At 41.9% G+C, this 18,925-nt stretch overlaps 1 protein-coding gene across 1 annotated transcript in view; it reads right to left on the bottom strand.

The window, feature by feature from the left end:
* LOC117048627 overlaps positions 1 to 17,342 on the bottom strand; it is a 32,893-nt gene extending 15,551 nt beyond the window's left edge. The window contains exons 1-10 of the mRNA XM_033152690.1: positions 17,214 to 17,342; positions 12,659 to 12,731; positions 11,627 to 11,709; positions 11,031 to 11,164; positions 9,209 to 9,261; positions 8,265 to 8,378; positions 7,188 to 7,313; positions 5,718 to 5,840; positions 2,680 to 2,692; positions 289 to 419 (exon numbers count right to left, since the gene is read on the bottom strand). Coding sequence (XP_033008581.1) covers positions 289 to 419; positions 2,680 to 2,692; positions 5,718 to 5,840; positions 7,188 to 7,313; positions 8,265 to 8,378; positions 9,209 to 9,261; positions 11,031 to 11,164; positions 11,627 to 11,709; positions 12,659 to 12,721 — 840 coding nt within the window. The 5' untranslated portion in view covers positions 12,722 to 12,731; positions 17,214 to 17,342. The remainder of the gene's footprint in view (positions 1 to 288; positions 420 to 2,679; positions 2,693 to 5,717; positions 5,841 to 7,187; positions 7,314 to 8,264; positions 8,379 to 9,208; positions 9,262 to 11,030; positions 11,165 to 11,626; positions 11,710 to 12,658; positions 12,732 to 17,213) is intronic.
* Positions 17,343 to 18,925: the final 1,583 nt, after the last annotated feature.

Here is an 18,925-nt window from a genome sequence, read left to right on the forward strand (position 1 = left end):
GATACCAAAACTCTTATGTTGGGGTCACAGTCGGAAGGGGTCACTCCCGGATTCTGCGAGTGACTGATACAGACATGAACTTGTAGCTCTGCACTGTAAATAGCATGCACAATAAACCTCTTAAAAGATGGTTTGGAATCTTGCCTGGTTACTCGCGAGCAACCACCCCACGGACCTTACAGCGAGAATAAAGCCCTCATCTTCAAAACAATAGGCAAGATACCAATTTCATCCTAGCTTACTTCATCCAAATGGTTGACTTCCAAAGGGGAAAAAAGTGGTTCATACCAATACAGACAGTTCCTTTTTTGTAGTATGAATGCCTTCTGTGGTCACAAGTGGTGACGGGTCTTCTATAGATGCTTCAGCAGATGGAAAAGATAAGGCCTGGCTGGGAGGTTGTTCAGCTGCCTGCCTATCTTTCTTTTCTTCCCTTTTCTTTTTTTTAAATAAATCTTTATTGAAATTCTAAATTAAAACATACAAATCAACCAGACACATAAAACAAATCAAATCAAAACAAACAAAGAAACATACAGATCTAAACCATAACACATATATAGAATGTTAAATAAACACGATCATCAATCTCAACATTACCACTGTTCCAACTAATTTGTCGCATTTGTCACCTAGTTGATTCTCTTAACATATTTCTATATAACATTAATAAATCATTCAACACACATCCATTACTCGTCACCAATCCTTTGACTTCCACTTGTCGTCCTCTCGGGTTACTAAGATTTTCCCTTTTAACTTTGTCAATATCTCTTATCCCTAAGCTTTGTGCTTTATTCCCCTTATCACATCTATTTTATATTGTTTTTCAATACGGAATATTAGAAGTAGATCCAAGATTTCAATGTGGGGCATTGTTTTTCATATAATCACCAAATTTTCCCCAACTTTGATAAAATTGTTGATTGCTGCGTCCTCTAACTGAATCTGTTAATTTAGCTAGATCTATAAAGCTAAATACTTTCTCTTGCCACTCTTTGATTTTTGGTACCTCTTGCTTCTTCCAATATGATGCAATCAAGATTCTTGCCCCAGCAGTTGCATATAGAAATAATTTCTCGTCCTGTTTGTTTACTTCATCCTCCATTATCCCCAATAAAAAGGATTCTGGATTTTTCTTTATATTATATTTCAGATTTTTTTTTTAATTTCTTCAAAGACCTGATTCCAGAAATTTTTAATTTCCCCACAATGCCACCACATATGCATGAATGTCCCCACCTCTTTCCGGCATTTCCAGCAAAGACTGTCTTTTGTTTTGTACATTTTGTGTATTTTACTCAGGGTTATATACCATTTATAGAACATTTTGATCATATTTTCTCTAATCCCTTCTGCAGCCATGAATTTCCAAGATTCCTTCCATAATTTTTCCCAATTTTTAAAATATATAGTTTTTCCCAAATCCATTGACCATTTAATCATCGTTTCCTTTACCATTTCATCTTTTACTTCCCATTCAAACAATAGGTTGTACATGTTAGAGATAATTTTACTATTATTTTGTAATAAATGTGTTTCCAATAAAGAGGGTTCATTCAAGAAGCCTTTTTGTATCCTATCTTTATTGAATTTGCTATTTAATTGATGGTATTGGATCCAGCCCGTCAAATGGTGTTTTATATCATTATATTCCTTAATTTTATATTTCCCTTCTTTTTGCTCCATTAAATCTTTATATTTCCCCCAATTCCCATCTGAATTCACTTTTTTCACTGTCATAATTTCAATAGGGGTAGCCATTTGGGAGTTTTGGGTTCCAAGAGTCTTTTGTGCTTTTCCCATACAGTATTTTCAATAGAGATTTTTTAATAATATGATTATTGAAACCCCCCTTATGTACCTTTACTTTATCTTCCTCCAAATAGGCATGCCAGCCAAATTTATTTCCATAACCCTCCAGATCTAACAGCTCCCTCAGCCATAAAAACCCTGCAGCATCATGATACAGCTCTAGATCCGGCAAAGCCAAGCCTCCCCTATTTTTTATGTCAATTAATACTTTATATTTGATTCTTGCGGGCTTATAATTCCAAATAAATTTTATAATATCTTTTTTCCACTGCTTGAAGATACCAGTTCCTGTTCCTAATATTGGTAACATTTGAAATAAAAATAACATTTTGGGTAAAACGTTCATTTTAATAGCCCCAATTCTGCCTAATAATGATAATTTTAACCTATTCCAAATATTTTAATCTTTCTTTATCTCTTTCCACATTTTTGTATAATTATCCTTAAATAAATTATTTGTATTATTTGTGATCAAGATTCCTAAATATTTTGTTTTATTTGTCACTTTTAACCCTACCTCTTTCTGGAGCTGGTCAATTTCCTTTCATTAGATTTTTTGCCAATATATTAGTTTTACTCATATTTAAGTTGAAACCTGCCAATTCCCCGTATTCTGAATTTCTTTTTAATACCTGTTGAATACTCTCTGCTGGCTCCTCAACTGTGATTATGACATTGTCCGCGAACGCTTTGGTTTTATGGACATTTCTTCCTATTTTGATACCTTTGATCTTGTAATCGTTTTTTAAGTTTTCCAACGGAAACTCTAAGCTCAAAATAAACAATAAAGGAGACAGAGGGCACTCCTGTCTGGTACCTCTTTGGATTTTTATTTCTCCAGTTATCTCACTATTTATCAACTATCTTTCAACTCCACCTGCAAAGTTGTATAGAGAAGGAGAAATTCTGTTGTTCCAGTGGGGAGTGGAACTCAGTCCAAGCTCCAGAGAGAAGACTTCAACAAGACAAGAGTATCTCTATATCCCACGCAATCTTTACAATCTTATTACTAAGAGTGAGAGTCCCTTCTTCTTTTTGAACCACAACTAGATACTGTACACCCAAACAGTACCACAGCCACAAAGAAAAAGAAGCAGGAAGATAAGAATAAGAATAGGAGAAATAAATAAAAAGGGCTTTCGATTTTCTGTGTCAGTTTATATAAAAAGATTATTCAAAGTATTTACTCCAGGATGATATCCAACTGTTCCTCCTTCTGTCAGATAATTTCCCAATCTTCAGACCCAGACATCTCAAGTTCATTCATTTTCACACCCCAGCCTCCCTGGTCATTAAAAGGCACATCTCATATAATATGGCCGTAGAAATCACTACTAAGGGATTATACAACAGCAATACTGTATAAAAAAGAAAGCACTTATATCTCACCTTTCTCATCCTAGCTACCCATCTCCTTTGCAAAGTAAATCTTGTATTCTATTTGCAAATCTGGACTGAAGATGTGACCTCCAAGAGAGTTTATTTGACGTAAGGGCATGGGAAGAGAAAGATGAAGCAGCAGTGGGCATGAAGAGAGGAAAGAAATCCTGTAGAGCATTCAGGAGAAGTAAAAACAAAAACAGGAGGAACCTCTAGAGAATACAGTTGAGTACACCACTGCAGCAAGGCTATAGGAGGGATGAATTTAATTGGTATGCCCATGGGCTTTAACACAACTGGAGATTATACACAAACATCTCATGAATGAGAGTGTGGCAGGAGGAGTCCAAATTACCAGCAGTTCTTGTTCGACAATGGCAGCACCAGAAGACATACTGGAGGAAAGTGTAAAAGGCCGCAAAGGGGATGGGGGGGGGGACATACAGGGCCCTGGGTTACCTCAGCCTCAGTTTCAATCTTTCCACTAGCTCCTCACAGTAGTGATCCTGCCAGCACAAGCCTCCCTAACCAGGAGAGCTGAGCATAGGGAAGTCTCTGCCTAATCCATCACTACCCCAGTCTGGAGAAGGTGCATGTACGAATAGCAAAAAATAAGCTTCCATGAAAATTAAGAGGATGACTCTGTGAGACCTATGAGGGTCTCAGAGTATGAATGGATATGAGTGAGTAAAGCCAGATGGTATGTGACTCTGAAGATAAAGAGACTGATTCTGAAAATAAAGATGAGGAGATTGTTTGATTCTGAAGATAGAAACAGGTTCTGAAGAAGAAGAAAAAGGGACTGTTGAACCAGCTAATATAATAAACAGGATGGGCAAGCAGGATGTACCAGATGTTCGGATGTGTCAGAGGACATGCTGAGACAAGTAACTGTTCTCAGAGGACATGCTGAGACAAATACCTATTCATGAAGATAATAGGGGGAATCAGCATGACAGAAGCTATCATCTAGTCCAGGCACGTCCAACAGGTAGATCATGATCTACCGGTAGATCACTGGATGTCTGTGGTAGATCACTGGTAGATCATTGGCTCACCTCAAAGAAGCTCAACAACTTTGACCTGAACCCCAAAGAAGCAGGGCTTCCCCTCCTAAGAAAAGCTAAACAACTTTGACCCGAACCCCCCCCCCAAAAGAACAGGGCATTCCCTCCTAAAAAAAGCTCTACAACTTTGATCTGAACCCCCCAAAAGGGGTTAGATCACTGCCAGCTTTTAACTCTGTGAGTAGATTGCAGGCTCTTGGGAGTTGGCCACCCCTGTCCAACCCCCTGCAATACAAGAAGGTGTAGTTGTCCCATACAGGGATCAAACCTGAAACTATATAAAGGCTGGAAAGTCCCCGGCACAAGGCGTTGCTATCCTGCTGCTGAGGTGGCCGCCCAAAGACTCTTAAAAGAAACTGATAAATTCTTTTAGTGGGTCCACCCACCTGGTAAGTATGAATGAGAGATGAGTTCTTATTAGTTATTACCTGTTAATCAATAAAGGGTTATTTCTAGGAAGATTTGGGTAATTTTATTTTTGTTTTTTTAAATGCTCTGATCTAAAAGAATGTCCTGTCACTAACTGTATAACAACTCCAACTTGGTAAGAATAAATAGCATTTGTATAGAGTTCTCTGTTACACATGTGTCTACAGTCAGCCAATCATATGGTTACATCAAGGCATCCTGTAGCAATCACAACCCACTGTGTCAAATCTAAGCCAATCAGGAATATACATAAAACTTTCACACCCAGTTATTCATTAATTATTAAGTAGTTGTCTTCATTCATTAACCTTTGATTAAATATAACCAGTCTCAATGGCCGATTCCATTGTTCCAAACTGACTTATGATTAAGTGACATTACTGATTCAGTGCATGTTGTAATTCAAGTTTATATAGTGATTATGAACACTCTTCTACTGAAGATGGGTTAGCTACAACTCACATACTTATGCTATGCTACAAAAAATGGATTCAAATGACACAAGAAAATTTGAGCTTTCTCCTTCGTGTGTATGTACATAACCATACACAAAGAAAGAATGAAAAAGGTAGCTAACGAAACAATACCAGCTCACTTTTCACACTTCCTAAGCAAGGGTTGGGCTCTCCAGTCTCAAGAGGAGCACGTGGTTCAATTGCAGAGGAGGAACAAGTTATGCCTGGAAGAGTCCCAGCCCACAGAAAAACAAGTCACAAATCCCCACTACTCACTCCTGCTCAGGACTACTCCAACACATGGGCACACTTGTACACTGGCAGGCTGCACAAGCAAAATACTAACAGCAGTGTAACTGAAGCCAAAGAATCCACACCCCTATGCAAATGCTCACAGAACTGTCAGCAAAAGCCTGGCCACAGCCTTCTAGCAAACAACTCTATGGCCAGAGCTTAGCATTATTATTCTCACAAAACTCTCATCCCAAAGAGAAGGGGCGAGATGCCACCTTCACCCTAGCTTTACTGACTTGCCTAGGGGAAAAAATGAAAAAGAGAAAGTTTTTCATACCACCACAGGCTGTTCCTTTACTGTGGCTGGAAGACCTTCTGTCTTGGATGGAGCATGCACAGGTGACAAAGGAGCAGTCTGGCTGGGAGGGTCTTCAGAGGTCTGATTGTCTTCCAACTTGACCTGCATAGATTCGTTAGAGGATGATGATCACAGAATTATAGAGTTGGAAGGGACCCCAAGGGTCATCGAGCACAACCCCCTGCAATGCAGGAATGATGAGGATAAGGACTGCTTTCTCAGTGGAGAGTTGAACTTTACCCAACCAAAACAAAATTAAAAATTAAAAAATCCTTCCAGTAGCACCTTAGAGACCAATTAAGTTTGTTCTTGGTATGAGCTTTCATGTGCATGCACACTTCTTCAGATACACTGAAAGAAGTGTACATGCACACGAATGCTCATACCAAGAACAAACTTAATTGGTCTCTAAGGTGCTACTGGAAGGATTTTTTTATTTTTTATTTTGTTTTTACTATGGCAGACCAACACGGCTACCTACCTGTAACTTAACCCAACCAGTGTTGAGAGACGATACTTGAACAAAAATGGCCTTGTATCCCATTAAAATATTACCGCTAAGGTGTGGTTTTCTTTTTTATATATATTTAGAATACTTATATCCAGCTTTATACCTGATGTAAAGTTCTCCCAGTCACAACAGCTGATACCAATTTTAATGGGGTTTTATTGTGATAATATTTTTGAGCTACTCTTGGGAGCCTCTCAGGTTGCTACATTTTAGTTCAAGATACGTCCCTGGCCTTCCCTTATCTTGAGCTCAGGTTGGGCATAACCAGCCTTGCGGACGAGACTGTGGGAACATGATTATGCAGCCTCAGCAACTCAGCAGACCGGACAGCTATGTACGTGATATGCTCACTTCAGGGTTATGGTGCCCAGCTATCAATAGCTGAAAACATATAGGGATGGGGTGGGGTGGGGAAGGAGGGCTAGTTTTGCCCATTTAGAAGAGTTTCTGGTAGCAGAGGTCAGCAGTTGAAGTTACACTTTGAGATGAAACACTCACAGGTGACTGACCGACAAAAGCTGTCTGCAAAGTGCTGCATCATGACTGCCGATAGACTGTGTCTGTCCACGTCATTGCTAAAGAGGAAGGAGGACTGAAACTTAAGTATGCCGTTACAGCTATTGCTATAATGATTGTAAATAGTGATACTATGATACATTTATAACCAGTCAAGCAATAAATCACTTGAGTAAGTTGTACAGGGCCTGAGTGTTTCTTCTCAAAGTGTAGCTTCAATTGCTGACCACTGCTTCCAGAAACTCTGCTAAATGGACGAAAGCTTCTAACGAGGTGCCTACATACAAGTATTCTCATGCAGCGAAAGTATGATGTACTATAACCTTTAATAGAGACCTGGATGTCACTAGGGATGCCATCTTCCACCCATACCCCATATCACTGCTACATCCGCTCTTAGTAATGTGTAGGGAGCTGTTTACCTCAATTTCTTCTTTTTCCTTTGACGGCACTTCCTGTTTGCTCTGTGGGCATGTCGAGGAAACAGAGTGCAAATGAAAACTGAAATCCTTTGGCGACATGATGGTTATGCTGGACTTCTGATCCACCTAAATAAATGCCAAGCAGGAAGGGGGAAATGTGAAACTAAGGAACACATATTACTGCTGCCAGTGCTGTGTTTGCTTTAGGATCCAACATGGCTCTGGAAAGACTCACTGAAAACCTGTTTTCGATCCCAAGGAATCTTGGGAATTACAGAACTATGAGAAGGATTGCAAGGTTATTTCATTTTAAAAGGGTCTGCCACTGGAGAGCCACTGCCAGTCAGAATAAGAAACAACATTAGGACAGACCAGGGCCCGGAGAACTGGAGCCAGTTGGTGGGTCAGATGCCGTGTTTCCCTCACCCTTGGTGGGTCATTTTGAAAGGTGGGCAGGCTGGTCATCAATTGCCTGATGACACTACAACATCAAGTGATCCATTTTCCCTTTGTAGCAAGGGGGTGGGATTTTGGCCCAGTTAAGTGAGGATTGAAGTTACAACCAATAAGCACTGACTTCAAGCAACACTTTCTGCTGGGGTCTGTTGTGCTAGAGAACCCCCAGAGCAGAGGCAGGGAGGGGTGAAAGAGAAAAACAGGAGGTAGATCTAGGTGGAATCATGGGAGGAAGTGAAGGAGGAAGAAAAGGAACTCCCACTGATTGTGGGGAGGGGGGCATGAGAGAGAAATGAGCTCCCACAGAGGGCTGCAACACTACTTAGAGGTTTCCTTTCAATCAGGCAGTACTGTATGCAGATTTTGTTAAATAAACAGCTAAGCCACATTTTGACAAACATCAGAACACATTTCCAGGATTTGTATCTACATTTCCATTCAGTTAATGCATAAACCTTTACTCTCTCAGCAACCAGGTAAAGCCAAGTTACTCTTCAAAATGTTACAAGTTCTTACTGATCTGAGAAACCACAGGAAAAACGTCCCTTCACAGATCGAGAACTCACCACCTTCCTCAGGAACTACCTGTTGCAAGGTGGCCTAGACTTCTCCTACAATTACCTTGGACGTGTCAGTTTCTTTCACCAAACTTGCTGAATTCTCCTGCCCTTGTTTAGACTTCGGTGTTGCTGATGGTCCTCCCGTTTTTTCAAAATTATTTCCCTTTTTATTTGGCTGTAGCACAGGAATAGAAAGATGAGTCTAGTGCTGCGAACTCTTGCTTGTTTTTACAGAGCTTCAGCACCAGAGGCGTGGCAAGCCAAGCGGCACCCCCTGGGGCGGGGCCTCACTCCATAGCGTATGTGTCGTGGCGTCATGATGCATGTGCTACGGACCACAGCGCAGGCGGACTGCACATGTCCGCAGCAGCCTGGGCGGACTGCCCATGTCCACACATGTGCAGTCTGTGCAGGCTGCTGCAGACATGCGCAGTCCGCCCGGACTCCCAAGCCATTGCCCGGCACCCCTTCTGTGCGGCGGCTGCTTGCGCGGAAGGGCTGCCGGGCGGCGGCTTGGGAGTTGCACTCGCGGGGGTGTGTGTGGCGCAGAGTGTCACCCTACCCAGGCTGGAACACGGGGCGCACCACCCCCCAATGCCCCGCCCTCGCTACGCCACTGTTCAGCACCTTTACCAACAAAAATGTAACAGGTGAAGCTTCCCCCCGCCCCCTGCCTTTGGTGTTGTCATGAAGTGATGGGAAAAGCTTCTCTAGCTATTTCCCCCCATATTAGACAGCTGTTCAAGGCACAAGAGCCCTGTTGCAAAATAACAAACCCTGAACAGTGGGATGTCAAAAAGAGGCAAAATGACAAATTTTGCTTGTGTATCTCAGAGGCAGCCTGAATTAGTTACCTACTTCTTGAACCATACAGACCAGGCACATAGTCATGAGAAATCATCTTCCCAAACTTTGCCCCACATCACACTATCCCTTGATCTCTGCCACACGTGTAAGAGACACCCTCCCTGGAGGAACTAGCCACAGCATAGGTTCATCGCTTACCGTCATATTGATTAAGCACGAGGAACGGGGTGAGTTTTTAGAATGACCTTTTCCTGCAGATAGAGAAACATATTCAGCATGCAATGCCTCTGCTACAACCTGAGAGTTTGGATGTTTGGGACAAATTTGCTTTGTTAAGTCTTTTCAGGGCAAATGGATGAGTACTGGAGTTTCAGTTACAGATAGATGACATGCTATTCCAAAGATCAGGTAAGAGAGAGGAGAGACTCTCTCAGTGGATAGAGCAAATGCTTTGCACTCACGAGGGTGCCAGTTTCAAATCCTAGCATCTTCAGGTAGAGCTAGAAAAAGTTTCTATTGGAAGATTTTGGAGAGCCATTGCCGGCTATAGTGTGACGGGGTAGAATGCAGTTTCCTACAACATATTCCTGAAAACTCCTGCTGTTATTTATTGTATTTATATACAGAGCAGGAAATCTATGACAAGCTTTTAATTTGAGCCAGTCTTCACTCGGGACTCGCCAACCTTAGCTTTACTCTACAATTCTAAGGACAGCTCCAGGCTTTCCAGGTTTGTGTCCAAACATTATTTTTTGCCACACTGCTTTCCCCATGAAAACCTACATTTTACCGCTGAATTGAAGCAAATGGCAATTTGCTCAATTCAGTGGTAAAGATCAGGTTCTCCTGAGGAAAGTGTGAGGCAAGGGGGGGGGAACCCTAAGACAAGGACTGGGAAAGTGCAGGCCTGTGCCTAGAAAGCACAGAGCAAAAGCTAAGTGTGGACAAGCTCTAGATCTCCACTCTAGGATATTTGAAGCAATATTAACGGAGACTACTTTTGAGTACATGCTAAATGCCCGTGTCTTTTCTCTAAGCACAAAGTTGTCCCTACCACACATCTGGAACAGGCACTCCTAGCAGACTTGAGCCCCAGAACATCTCCTTTTTTATTTAGCTGCTAAGGGCTTTAACTGCAGATCCTAGATCTCAGAAGCTCAATGAGCCAAACAAGTCAGTCTACCTGGGCCATTCTCTCAACCAGGGAGGCTAGTTCTAGTGAAAAGGAAGCTTTAGATATTGGGAGAAGTGAATACTTCCCATCAACTAGTACAACTGAAACACAGAAACACAAACCCAAAGCAGATAACGTGGACATTTTGCCGCATTATTATTTTTTTGTTAATGTTTGTACCACTTAATAAAAATCTAAAAATAATTTAAAAGTGGCATTCAGTAACATTTCCTAAAAGATAAAGACAAGATAAAAACAAATCTATCTATCCACAATAATAAAGTGCAAGTGTCTCTGCGTTCAGTCCCTGTGTCCGTGGGATTGCGCTACTGCCCATGTGCCCCACGGACAGCCGTTGGGACTTGGACTGCAGAGACTTTGGGCGGTCGGGCGAAACTGTTGAAGCGGCGGGCGGGTGCGGGCACACGCCCGTGTGGACTTACTTCTAAGCGGCAGCGGGCGTTACAAGTAGCGAGTGATGTCAAGCAAGAGCTGCTCGGTTGTTAGAAAAAAGCCGCTCAGTCAGCTCTGCGCATGTCCCCGACGTTGCTAGGGCAACAGTTTGACTTATGTTCTAGCACCCGTTAATTTAACAGTGTTAATGTACTAGTCACAAATAAAACTGTGCTCCTTCAACCACAAACATAGCATGGATGAGTGAGATTTTACGGGGGCACAGTCCACCACATAACTGTGAAATGGATAGAGGATCAGAAAGGAGATGGTCCAATATTCAATCCCACATATATATTTTCAGCCTTGCCTCTGTTTTTGGTTGTTATTCCCAAATATTTAGCACTACTCCTTTCTTCTTATGTACCATTCTCCTCCCCACAAAAACCAAACCTTTTGAAGATCTGCTTTTAGCTCCTCTATGATGGCCTCGGCTGGAATATGCCCCATTGAAATATCCCCGAGAATGATTCCAACCACGGCCTCGGTAAGCAACGTTGTAGTTGTGAGGTTTGCCACGATGTACCCTGAAGAAACACAAACACAGTATTCTGCATAAGTTGTCTTTACTGTCATCAATCATTAGCTGTAAACCAGAGTTGGTCAAGTCACTTTAGTAGATTCAGCTCAGCATAGCCTAGGGATGGGGATCTGTAGCCACCCATATGTCGTTCAACTTCAGCTCCCATCACTCCCAGCCAGCATGACCATTGGATGTTTTGCAGTTTTTATGGACCAACAGCCTACTGAGCTTACTGTGTTGCTTTTTTTTAGAAATGTTCTATGAAAATACATTTTGTTAAAAGTGTGGGATGAACACATTCATGTTTTGCTTCTTAGAAATGTTTAAAGTTTAGCATCTTCTTATTAGTTTTTAGTTTATTAACTTAATTTTGTCATTTATTTATATTATACTTTGAAAAAGTGGGGACAAATATATGTATATGCATATATAATATGAATAAAAATAAATTGCAGAAGTCACTTACCACCCAGGTGGCATATCTGGGCGATGGTTGTTGTTCTGTTGCCAATCCCAACAGTCCCTCCAATAGTTTTCATTTTGCAAATTCTGGGCAGGGGAAAACACTTCATACTGTTACTAACCCACAACTAGACTAACTGGTAAAAACAGGAAAAGGGAAAGAACAGTTTTGCAAATGCAAGAACTGCAACTTACTAACAGTTGATAGCTCACCTCCAAATCTCAGGTACCAGAAGCAATGCAGCAACCCCAGTTTCCCTCCTTGGTAACTTTTATAACTTACTCCATGATTCTTGTTTAGATTATTAATTGGTCAATGCTGCCAGCTCTGCTTCTTTCCTTTCTCCTCTAAACATGTCCCCGTACCATGTCAGATGTTATTCTGACCCATTTCTACCCAAATGATATTGGAAGTTATAGTCCAACACTGCCTGGAGGGCCATGGGCCCCCTTTCCCCATCATAAAGAATGGTGTTCAAGGTAGGGTATTGTGACTCCTAAGATTCTGCTAGCTGATGCTTACTGGAAACATTGGAACAGAGAGTTAGAATATGCTGTACGGTCTGAACAATGGAATTTGCTTTAGAATCCATATTTTTCTTTATATTTAAAACTCAGTCTGATTCAGCAAAAATTGATACTTTGGGTATACTGAAGTCCACAACATCTTTATAGGAAGGCACTGTTAATTATAACTTTAAAACTACAATTTGACTGGTATTACATACATTTATTGTGTTTCCAATTAATTTTATGAAACAACTCATTTTTAGAATTGGAAAATATTATTGAGCAAAAAAACAATGGTAGAAACATTTTTGTTAAAGCTCTTTTACCGCAGAAAATGATCAAGTTCTCTGCATGTTATCGTCATTCCCTAGGAACAAAAGCCATTCTAGATTGCTCCAGTTTTCAGTAATAGATGTTCTGTTTCTTTTACAGCATGAATATATGCTAAAACTACTTGAGTCAACCAAAGATCAAGACAGTGTTGGGGAGGGTAAAAAAGACTTAAGCAGAAACAGCAACAACTTACGGCTGCATAAAACCCAGGTCCATACTGTCGCCTACCCCAGAACATGGAGAAACCCCTGTCCATATTTCAAGCCCTGTGGAAGGAGGTAAAAAAAAAGACATTTCAGGATACTTTCAGCTTTTCAGCCACTACTGCACAAATTAACCAGGCAATTCAGAGTATAGGCCAAGCCACTTCATTCCTCAGTTGAACAGCTGCCTGTCATCGTAGGTCACATTCAGCCAGTTGACCTAGGGAATCAGTCTGAGGTTAAAGCATGAATTCCAGGTTCTAGGGCAAGGCTGGGAAACATTTGGCCTTCCAGCTGTTGCTAAACTACAACTTCAATCAGTCCTAACAAACACAGGTAATGACCTGAATTATGGGACTCTTAGTTCAACATCTGAAGGAGTAAAGCGTCCACACACCTGATCGAGGGCATGCCCAGAAAGTGGAGGGAGTATCTGCTTTAAAACAGAAAGTTACTCTGCTTATGCACAAAGGTACTCAAGCGAAGATGGAAGAATTGTTTTTAAAACAAAGCATGGTATTTCTAGTTCATTACTGAACTCAAGAGTTGCCCATAGCTTCTCACTTTGTTGCTATCTAGATCAGAAGTGGACAGACTTTAGGTGTGAGAAAGGTTGCATCCACACCATACATTTAAAGCGCTCTTATACAACAGCGGGCGGCGCTGTGGGTTAAACCACTGAGCCTAGGGCTTGCCAATCAGAATCCCCACAACGGGGTGAGCTCCCATTGTTTGGTCCCAGCTCCTGCCCACATAGCAGTTCAAAAGCACATCAAAGTGCAAGTAGATACCAGGGACTGCTCCAGCGGGAAGGTAAACAGCGTTTCTGTGCGCTGCTCTGGTTCACCAGAAGCGGCTTAGTCATGCTGGCCACATGACCTGGAAGCTGTCTGTGGACAAACACTGGCTCCCTCGGCCAGTAAAGCGAGATGAGCACCGCAACCCCATAGTCGTCCTCAACTGGACCTAATGGTCAGGGGTCCCTTTACCTTTACCCTTTATACAACATTAACAATCATGGCTTCCTCCAAAGAATCCTGGGAACTGTAGCTTGCTGCTAGGGGAATTGTAGCTCTACTAGGAGTAAACAACAGTTGCCAGGATTCTTCAGGGGAAGTCATGATTTTGTGCTTTAACTATATATGGTGGAAATCAATCTTGTGCTATGATGAATGTTTGTTCCATCTGCATAGGCATTTCAGCTTGCAAGGTGATGATGCCCCCAACCCACCCCCGAACACTGTTTTGGGGTTCTCCCAACTCTCCTGAAGGGTCATGTGGGGGGAAGGAGGGAATCTGCATTGTGCAAATGGAAGTCATTGCACAAGGCTTCCACTGAAAGGGCTCAGTAGCTGAATCCTGCCCATAGCAAAGCAACAAGATGTCATTTAGAGTAATCATGAAATGATAAATGGTGCCTGCAAAGTCCTTGCATGGTGCTCACCAAGATCTACACATATATATTGTTTTACCGTCACAAAAAGAGTTCAGCTGGTATCATTGTCAAACTTGACCTGTGGGTGCATGTGGAGCTAACAGTCTGCCACACTGGCTAAATCCAGTTCTTCTCCTCTGTCTTCTATCCATCTTCCTACTGCCAAACTTTGTCTTACTGTCTGCTATAGATCTGGAATGGTTTGATGTACAAAATGACCCAAGGGTAGGGGCAACTACTCTATGAGGAAAGATTTCAATGTTTTCAGTTTATTAAAAATGTGAATAGCAAGGAGGACATGACAAGTTTATAGGATTTTGCATGGTGTGAAGAAAGTGGATAGAGAGGGGTTTTTTTTTCTCCCTTACTCATTATACTAGAATGCAGGGTCATCCAAGCAAGCTGAATGTTGAACTATTTAGGACAGACAAAAGAAAGTACATCTTCACACTGTAGCCAAATAGCCACATAGGTAGCTCCTTTGCCCAATTTAGAATGTGCCTTTCTGTATTGTATGATTCTCTCTGTATTTCTGCATTCTTGTTATTGTTTTCAGTTTACCAAGTGCAAGTGAGGAGCGCATGTAGCACTTGTACAGCCCCCTGCCCAGTTAACAGAGTTTAGGTATGCATACCAGTGTAAGGGAAAGGCTGGTACTGAGTCAATTACACTGACAAGAGCCGGCTGGAAGATCACCGAACTGTAGAGCTGGAAGCAGGGTGGATTTGATTTAAATCATGATTTAAATCACTAGCCAGTAAATACTTTATTTAAATCATTTTTTACAGAAAGACTAATTCTTGCTAGTATAATCTTAATATTTACAACCAGATGAAGGTTTCATTTTTGGAATAATAAATTTTCACTGTCATTTTTACATTTATATCAAAAATTACTGGCTTGGTTATGCTATTAGAAATACATAAACCGATAATTATGAAATTATTGTGAAGTTTAGTAAGTTAACTGCTTATATTTGGACAACTTTTCTGCTGTACTTTATTGGAAGGAGAAAAATAATCATTTCCTTAATAACAATTTAAACAATTTATTTAACTAAAACAATAACATTATAGCATAATGTTTGTAAACTGATGTGGTTAAACAATTTAAACAAAAATAAAAACTTGGACTGAGTTTACCACACATGAAAAACAAATCCTTATTTCCTGATGAATAGCCTTTGGACTATAATGTAACTTAAATAGAAAACACTATTTAGAAAGATTTTTCCTCCAAAAGCATTTTATTTCAAAAAATCCAATTTAAATTTTAAGAATCCGATTTTAAAAAAAATCATTGATTTTTATCCAACCTAGTTGGAAGAGACCCTGAGGATCATATAGTCCAACCCCCGTTTGAGGAAGACACCTTAATAAGATACAGAGAGTTTCAGGTAGAAAACAACTCCAAATATGGGTTGTCCAATTGGAAGGCCAGGTAAAGAACCATGAGCTGTTCATATGCTGCTGTAACCAATAATATTGCAGAGATGATACAGGCATGAGGGCTTCATGTATTCAGAATGCCATATAGATGCCTTGAATTCTTGTACTGTGGCACCAGCTTTTGGAATTATCCACTGGGGCACCTTTCTTTCTTGCTGCAGTAAGCAATAAAGCTTCTCTTTCCACCACACCTTTTGTCTTGAATTGGGAAGAAGGAGCTGGCGTATTTTCAGACCTTCCTTTCGAAGGGTAACAACGCAGCACATACTGGTAGTTAAATTATGGTATCTGCTTCTACATGAGGCCACCAACTGGGATGGTTTTAAAGATTAGACAAATTCATGGTGCATAAGGCTACCAACCACAATGGCTGCATGCTATTCCGGTATCAAGAGGCAGTAAGCAATCTGAACACCAGTTGCTGCAAATCACAGTGAATAAAGGGTGAGATGGAGAACATAAGAAATGGAAGAACTCTGGCCAATCCTCTGCAATAAAAAGCTCAACAACTCTGTGCCATCTCCCCCCATTTTTAAAAAATTTGAGTCCCAAAATACATGGGGGCGTTTTGTACAGTGGACGCTCGGGTTGCAAACGTAATCTGTGTGGGAGGCACGTTCGCAACCTGCAGCATTCGCAACATGCAGCGCCGCGTCTGCGCACGCACGGGTCGCGATTTGGCGCTTCTGCGCATGCTCAAAGTGCGATTTGGCGCATGCGCCAAAACCCGCAAGTAACCTGTTCCAGTACTTGCGGGTTTGACACAGTGCGCAACCCGAAAACATACAACCTGAAGCGTCTGTAACCCGAGGTATGACTGCACACAGAAAAATACGGTACTCTGGTTGGCCTGTTATTTTCTCCCACCCATAGGGAACCCACTTAAGGACTCTATATGGGCTCCGGAATACCCCATAAGGGAAAGGAAGCAGTTTTTCTTACAATACCACATACAAAATCAGAGCGCCTGAGGCATGGGCATAGCGAGGGGGTGAAGCTGCGCCCCCTAAATCAAGTAAATAAATAAAAATGCTTGAAATGACCTATTGCATCAAAGATAACTCGGTTCTGCCCAACCCCAAAATAATTCCTGGCTACGGCCCGAAACAGCTGTAACTCCCTTGAAACCACGAAAGTTAGAATTCTGTAGTAGTGTAACTTAAAGGGTTAGCACTGAAGGAGAGGGGAACAATACCTCTGAAACGACCGGCCCTAGACTAAAAACTTGCCCCAGAGCAAGTAAAACAATAGTAATACTTAACAGACCAATCACGTCGGTTCTGCCCCCCCAACAAAAGTCATGGCTGCGCCCATGTGCAAAATACCTTACAAAATACGGTGATCGCAATATTTAGGAAACTAGTTTTGCCATTCTGCACGGGTAGTTTTTAGAAAGGGAACCCCTTCTCCTTCCCAACGAGAAGGCCTCTTCCTTAAGGAAAGCATCTTCCTCAACGCAGCACAAACCCAACTGGTCGCTCTCCGCCCCGCCCTTCATACACTCGCTGTTTCAAAGAACAGGGCTAAAATTCCATAGTATCGGCTTTTGTTTTGAGTGGCCAAAAAAAAGAAAAAAGAATTACATTAATTAACTTCATTTCCCAGAGGTTTATCAGCAGCATATTATAGCCTCTGCAAGCAGGATCTTGCAAATGTCCTTACCTTTTAGCCTCAGTCGCTGTTTCTCTTTTGCTAGAAGACCCCGCTGCAGAAACGTGGTGGGAGGAGAGCTGAGGGCTGCGCATTCCACACCAAATCAAACCTGGCCTTTCGGTGTTGCCAAAAGACGAGTACAGCCCACTGAAAGAGGGAGAAAGCTTGCTCGATTTATTTCTTATTGCTTCCCTAACTTCCTCTCAGCGCCTCGGCTGCCGAAAAGAGAAAGAGGCTGCCAACCGGCTCCGCTTTCCCCTGCAGGCAGATAGGAGAAGTGAGCCGGCGAAAACGCGCGCTCTGAAACCGAAAGTCAGAGAAGGCCCGCTGTTGAGAACCCCCCTCAGCTGCGAGAGGCTGTCGGGAAAGCGATTACGTCTCCCTGAGGCTGCCAAACGGGCATAAATCTATATTGGTGTGATTTCTTTAGAGATAGCTGCAGGCGTCTTCTGCCTGGGAGGGGAAAAAGAGAATTACATGAGGCGATTGATAAGGTTTAGCTGCCCAAATAGCGCATTGCGCGGCTACTTTCTTCTCCATTCCATTAACTACCCTTAGTTAAGGCTGTATTGTTATCTCCGGATTTCAGCTACTGTACTTAGGGAGGAAGAGGAAAGGCTGAGGGAGATGACGGCTTGCAGGCTGTTCGCCGAGTTTCCGCCCTGATGTGGGTTGTGTGAATCTGAAACTTGCAACTGCACCGCTCCATTTCCTCACCCAGTGCTGGATTTACGTACAGTATAAGCTAAACAAGCTATAGCTTAGGGCCCCAATGGGGCCTCCCAAAAAAACCCCACAAAAAACCACCTGGTTGTACATTTTCAAAATTTGATAAAAAAGCAAAATAAAACCTACTTACATCAACTGTGTTATGTGTTGTGTACGGACCTATTACAAGGTCCCTCAACCTCAGCCCTCCAGATGTTTTGAGACTACAATTCCCATCATCCCTGACCACTGGTTCTGCTAGCTAGGGATCATGGGAGTTGTAGGCCAAAAACATCTGGAGGGCCGAGGTTGAGGAAGCCTGACCTATTAGGTCCATAAATTACCGGTACCATATAGCATATATTCAACACAAAAAACAGCAACAATTCGTTGTTGACAAAGGACAGCTGGACATATAAAGGGCCCCATTACTACCTTCAGTAGCTTAGGGCCTCAACAAACCTAAATCCGGCCCTGTCCTTGCGCCTGTTGGAGGGAGCACTAAATAAGACGCTTGCCATAAGAATCTTCTGCATACAACACATTCAAAGTACTTAGCCTGTTGTTGTTTTTCAATGAAGGCTAAGTGTTTTAAATTGCAGTGTAGTAATTTGTGTGTTGAACTAGGACCTGAGAAACCATGGTTTCAATCTTAATTTCACATATTGCCCTCGCGGGGTCAGAAATGGTGACAAGACCTTGGGGCCGTGTCGAACCCATGTGTGGAGGCCGTGAAAAAGGCGAATTCCATGTTAGGGACTATTTGGAAAAGAACTGAAAAGAAAACTGCCAATACAGTTTCATAATGCCGTTAGTGCAAATCTACGGTGTCAGTGCAATTCTGGCTGCCTCAGCTCAAAAAGGATAAAGGAAAAAAGGTTCAGAAAAGGGGCGCAACCAAAAAGATAAAGAGGGTGGAGCGACTTCCCTATGAAGAAAAGTTGCAGCGTTTGGGACTTTTCAGTATATGGAAAAGGTGAGTGAGAGTTAATGGGATAGAAGTTTATAAATTT

This window comes from Lacerta agilis, chromosome 6, assembly GCF_009819535.1.
Source record: "Lacerta agilis isolate rLacAgi1 chromosome 6, rLacAgi1.pri, whole genome shotgun sequence".
In the NCBI taxonomy this organism is placed as follows: Eukaryota; Metazoa; Chordata; class Lepidosauria; order Squamata; family Lacertidae; genus Lacerta; species Lacerta agilis.